Raw genomic sequence first — 5,918 nt, 5'->3', positions numbered from 1 at the left:
TGAAGAAAGTTGCCCCTGATGTCCCTTTTAAATCTTCCCCTCTCGTCTTAAACCTATGCCCTGTCGTTTTGGACTCACCAAACCCAGGAAACAGATCTTGTCTATTTACCCTATCCATGCCGCTCATGATTTATAAACCTCTATAAGGTTACCCTTCAGCCTCCGATGCTCCAGGGAAAATAGCCCTAGCTTATTCAACCTCTGCCTGTAGCTCAAACCCTCCAACCCTATCACCATCCTTGTAAATCTTTTCTGAACCCTTTCAAGTTTCACAATATCCTTCCTTCAGCAAGGTGACCAGAATTGGACACATTATTTCAATAGTGGTCTAACCAATGCCCTGTGCAGCCACAACATGACCTCCCAACTCCTATATGTAACGCACAGACCAATAAAGGCAAGCATACCAAACGCCTTCACTAACCTGTCTACCTGCAACTTCACTTTCAAGGAACTATGAACCTGCACTTCAAGGTCTCTTTGTTCAGAAATGCTACCTAGGTCTTTACCATTGGGTGTATAAGTCCTACCCTGATTTGCCTTTCTAAAACGCAGCACCTCACATTTATCTAAATTCATTAGTAATTGAATTGCTCTGCATCATATTGTCCTGCAGTGGCAGTGATAATGATAAAGACTATTTAGTACAGATACACCTCATGACTAAATAGTATGTCTTGTTGAAAGCATGTAGTTAAAATCTAAGAAACCAGGATAAAGCCCAAGACCTTCCCATATTTTTCAATCCTTGTTGAATTCAAAATGTTCATGACATAGAATCACTACAGTGTGGAAGCAGGCCTTTGGCCCATCAAATCCACACTGACCCTCTGAAGAGCACCCCATCTGTGCCTAATCCACCTAGCCTGGCCATCCGTGGACACTATGAGCAATTTAGATGACCTGCACATCTTTGGGCTGTGGGAGGAAATTGGAGCACCCAAAGGAAACCCACGCAGACACAGGGAGAATGTGTAAACCTCACACAGACAGTCACCCAAGGGTGGAATTGAACCCACGTCCCTGGTGCTGTGAGGCAGCAGTACTAACCACTGAGCCACTGTGCTGCCCATGTTATATACTTTGCTGAACAGTCCATACTTGAAGCGTTGTCGCTCTTTTCTCAGATGCTGCGTTAGTTGCTGTGCATATCCAATGTTTTCTCTTCAGATTTTCAGCATATGGTGTATTTTGCTTTTAGGTTCTATGTTATCTATGCTATCTGTTTGGCTTGTAATTTATAAACTTTCATGGATATTTTTCGAAGGACGCATATATTCAAATTCAAATCTACTGTTTCAAATCGTGTCCTGTATTTCTCTGTAATCTATTTTTGATTTTGAAAACACAGGAAAGGAAACTGGTAAAATATAAGCGCCCATTTATTAATTTGCATGTGCTTTCAAATAATATTGTAAACAAAGGCACATTAAAATAGATGAAAAAGATTAAATTATGCCAAGTACTTCCCATATTACAATCCTTAACATCTAATAACTTATTTAGTTGTTAGTTTGTTTAAGAATATTAAGCCAGATTTATTTTAAGATTTAAATACACTATAATTAACTTGGACATACAAAATCAAAATCCACAGGTCTTTAGACACACTCCTAATGTAACTTTAACAGTTATAGTAACTTTAACAGTAATATGGCAGTATACTGATACACTGGGTCCTAATCATACATTGGGAGTTACTGGGTTACAGCCTTTACCTGTCCTAAATAAAGCAATTCTCTGAAGCGATATGTGGCTGGTGACAGGGAGTATGCATTCTAGGAATTCCCACATTCTGGTAAATAATGTAATCCAGTGTACATTCAATAGAGGTGTGACTAATGAAACTATGATTCTGACTATGGGCAGCAGTGCGATCCACCTGGAGAAGCAGAATTGAATAAATATAGATGCAACTACAGAGCGCCCTAGAAATGGTTTTGAGGAATGGGGAGTAAGAAACACATTGGTGTCACCATAGCCAACCTGAGATTTCTCTGATTTCTCTCTCAGTTGAGCCCTACCTACGAAAGCCAGCACAATCTCCTGTGGGTTTTAACTTTGAGGTTTTTTTTGTATTTTCTTGCAGTATTAATTGATTGTTTTTGAAATGAAACGCACTGTACTTGGACCAAATAAAAACCCAGTGAGAAAGGTCCATTTCTGGCTTATAAGAGATTGTGGAAGAAGCTTATATATGTTTGCAAAATATAGTAATATGTCTGCGAATTGGACATGCTCTACTTTTCACTTTTTGCAAATGTTTTGGTGACCTTTGTTTCCACAGCATGTGTAACTAATGCGGAATATAAAACAATATACGACCATTTTCAGTGTTTTCAAAAGAAAGGATCTTGTGGCACAGTGATAGCACCTCTGCCTCTGAGCCAGAAGTTCCTGTTTCAAGTCGAACCTACTCTGGAGATGTTATAACATGCCTGAACAGGTTGATTCTAATACCTATGAAAAGAATGAGAATAATGAGAGTAATTGCTTTCTTTGGAAGCAGAGAGGAGAAATTAACATAGAGAGGAGGAAATGGGAGACATTGAACAAATATTTTGTCTGCCTTCACACATGAAAGTAGAAATTATACCAGGTAACCTAGACTAATATGAATGGAAGAAATTAATATCAGCACAGAAAATGTATTGGAGAAATGTAAGGGACTAAGATTCAACAAATTCCCAAGGCTGATGGCCTAAGCCCTAGTATTTTTAAAGTGAAAGCTGGATGGACATTTTGAATTTTTTTTTCCGGGCCAGATCTTAGGAAATTGATTGTTGGTAAACATAGCATTATTGTTCAAGAGATTTTGAAAAAAAGGTCATTTTCACAAAACTACAATTAAAATCCACCTCCCTCTAATTTAAAAATCCAAATTCCAAAAATATCATCTTGTACATCTTTATCATAATGTTCAAAGAAACTTAGCTAAGAACTCATACAGGGAAAGCCACAAATTAGCATAAAGCATTTAGAAAAGCAAATTACATTTTTACAAAGGAATTGAAGTACAAAAATAAATAGGTCTTGCTACAATTGGTGAGATCACACTTGAAAAAGTGCGCAATTTTGGTCTCCAGGTTATACTTGCACCAGAGACTGTAGAGCAATCGTTTACTACATTGTTCCCTGGATTGAGACTTTTTGTCTGTGTTGAGAATCTAGTAAATTGAGTCTATATTCTCTGGAGTTCAGAAGAAATCTCGCTGAAACATTAGAAACTATGAAGGAATTGACAGGGTAGATACTGAGACATTTCTCCCCTGGCTGCGGAATCTGGAACTAGGATGAGTGACTGATCATTTAGGGCTGAGGTGAGGAAAGATTTCTTCACTCAATTTGTTGTAAATCTTTGGAAATCTGTACCCCAGAAGGTTATGGATGCTCCGTAATTGAATACATTTATGATCGAGGTAAAGACATTTTTGGTGACTCGGGGAACTGTGAAATGTCAAGATCAAATGTGATCGTAATGAATGCCTCATCAGGCTTTAGAATATCTGCTTATTTTGTTTCAGAAAATGAAGGTGGGTGCTGTTGGCTCTAAATGTAATGCACCTCCCATTTAAGAGATGCAGTCTAGGAATTTCAGTGGTCCAAGGAATTAAATGTTTGAATCAGCTCAAACCTCTGTCAATTCTTCTATTTCAAGGTGAATTAACTAAGAGCATTTGGGAAATGCCCTAGTGCCAGGGGGCATTTCACCTCCAAATCATGCATCTATCTAATAAATATTAAGTTTCCTAGCTCGCAATTTCTTTAGTGTTCATTGTTATTGCTTTCTCTTTTCTGAAAAATCGATTCGAATCTATTTTCAGCCTACCTTTATTCTGTTACATCATTGTGTTGTGTATTCTACATGCAGTCTCTGTTTTATGTTCATTGCTCAAACTTTATCTCATGCTATCCTCTTCATCTTATTGTCCAGGATCTCTGTATGGCACTACCCTTCATTCCTCTATCTTCATCTTTGTCCATGACTTTGTTCCTGAAATAGGAAGGTTTACATTTTCTTAAAATATTGTATTTGTACCTCCCCTGAATATACCTATAACAAGTGATTCAGCTCCATCTCTCTGAACTAGATGTGGTGTCACAATCTTTTATAACTTTGGGTTTTTTCCATAATTCTTGTTGATGTACACCATATTGATGCTGTTTAAATTTGACACACTTAAAGGCAAAATTTGGAGAAACCCTATGCATGTACCATGATGCAATAGTATGGAGGACATAGATAATTGCAGTGGATAAAAGAGGATTTTTAGTGAAGTAGGAAGTTCTGCATGGACATTGCCTTTGATGGAATTAAGAAAACTATATGGAACAACTTGGAGGAAAGTTTTAAGAAATCCAAGCTGAATCAATTCCCAAGCCAGCAAATGAGGAGAGAGGAGAGGGGTGAGCAACACCATAAAAAGCAATGATTACCATTTCACCAGACAAAGACAATTATGCTTTTTCGTTTTTTAAAAAAAAAACTGTTAACGTACCATGTCAACTGGCCAGATAGTTGTTGCACTGTCTATGGTGACGTCTATGGCAAGTGCAACTTTTGTGGAGAATCCAAGAAAGATATACTTACCAAACTTCAATTCAGATCTAGCTTTTATGAGTTCTTCTAAGTTTGCATTTGTGAAGTCAGGTAGCAAACTTGCAAAATCACAGGAATTACTTATACATACATCTAGGGAAAGGTTTAAATGTACCATGAAATAAAATCATCTTAAAACAAAACTTAAAATGTAAGTATTCTTGCTGTCATTCCAGTGGAAATGATTTTACATCGGTAAAAATAGTCCCCTTAGAACTGGGCTTTGAAATGAATAATGAATTGATTACCCTGTTGAAGGGACACCTGTTTCTACTCAAGAATGAAATATTTCATTGAAGCCTGTTATTAATGCACTAAAAATGGTAAACAATGGCCCATCGTATTAAGGTGAAATCTTCTTTAATATTTCTTGAAAAAAAATTAAACAGAACTTTATTTCCTCTAATTCAATGTTTGCTTCATTAATGTATTCCTGTATCTGTGTTGACAAACTTGTGTGTGAAGTTCCTTGCTTTAAATATATGGTATCTTCCAAAGTTTGACCATGTGATGACTAAGGATCAATTAAGTGTAAATAGTATAGGAACCTTAATTTGCTTAAAAATACTTGTTTTTCATGAAAATGTAGTTATGCAGCAGACTCTAACATTATGATCTATTGATTGGACCTTGTGCCTAATGCATCAGTCAAAAAGGAAATATATCCCTTTTCTTTGACTTAGGAACAGCTACTGTTGTTATTTGTTTTTTTTCACTGCTGAATACACAAAATTCAAATTTTAGCCAGCACAGAAGTTGAATGAATAATGTTCCTATTCAACTGCAGCAGAGTGAAAGTTGTAGCACTTCCATACATGTTGAGTTAAATTTCACAAAATTATTTTCAGATGGGTAATCTGCTTTTTTGAAAAATAGTGATAGAATATAGCGTTACGTAGAATCATAATATGGTTACAGCAGAGGAGACCATTCAGCCTATTATGTCCAGCAGCAATACAATTTTGTCCTTTCCCTATTGTTTAGCAATTTGTTTCTGTTCAGGTGCTTATCAAATTCCTTTTTGAAGGCCATGATTGAATCGCTCTCCTTCAAGCAGTACATTCCAGATGCTAACCACTCATTGCAGAAAAATGTTTTCTTTTCATTCGTTCTTTGCTATTTACCTGTTCTTTCACTCTCTGTATCTCTCTCTCCCCCTCTCCTCCCTCTGTTTTTCTCTCTTCCTCAATTCTCTCTCTCCTCTCTACTCCCTCCCCTTCTCTCTCCCCTTCTCTCTCCGCTCTCTCTGCTTCCCCTTCTCTCTCCTCTCTCTCTGCCTCCCCTTCTCTCTCTCTGCCTCCCCTTCTCTCTCTCTCTC

General features: G+C 37.3%; 1 protein-coding gene across 1 annotated transcript in view; it reads left to right on the top strand.

The window, feature by feature from the left end:
- The first annotated feature begins 4,500 nt into the window (after window positions 1-4,500).
- supt3h (SPT3 homolog, SAGA and STAGA complex component) overlaps window positions 4,501-5,918 on the top strand; it is a 66,967-nt gene continuing 65,549 nt past the window's right edge. Inside the window, exon 1 of the mRNA XM_020534776.2 lies at window positions 4,501-4,548. Coding sequence (XP_020390365.2) covers window positions 4,501-4,548 — 48 coding nt within the window. The remainder of the gene's footprint in view (window positions 4,549-5,918) is intronic.

This window comes from Rhincodon typus, chromosome 5 (assembly GCF_021869965.1).
Source record: "Rhincodon typus isolate 14 chromosome 5, sRhiTyp1.1, whole genome shotgun sequence".
NCBI classification, from domain to species: domain Eukaryota; kingdom Metazoa; phylum Chordata; class Chondrichthyes; order Orectolobiformes; family Rhincodontidae; genus Rhincodon; species Rhincodon typus.
Note: the sequence above shows the minus strand (reverse complement) of the source record. Positions and strands in the feature narration are given on the sequence as shown.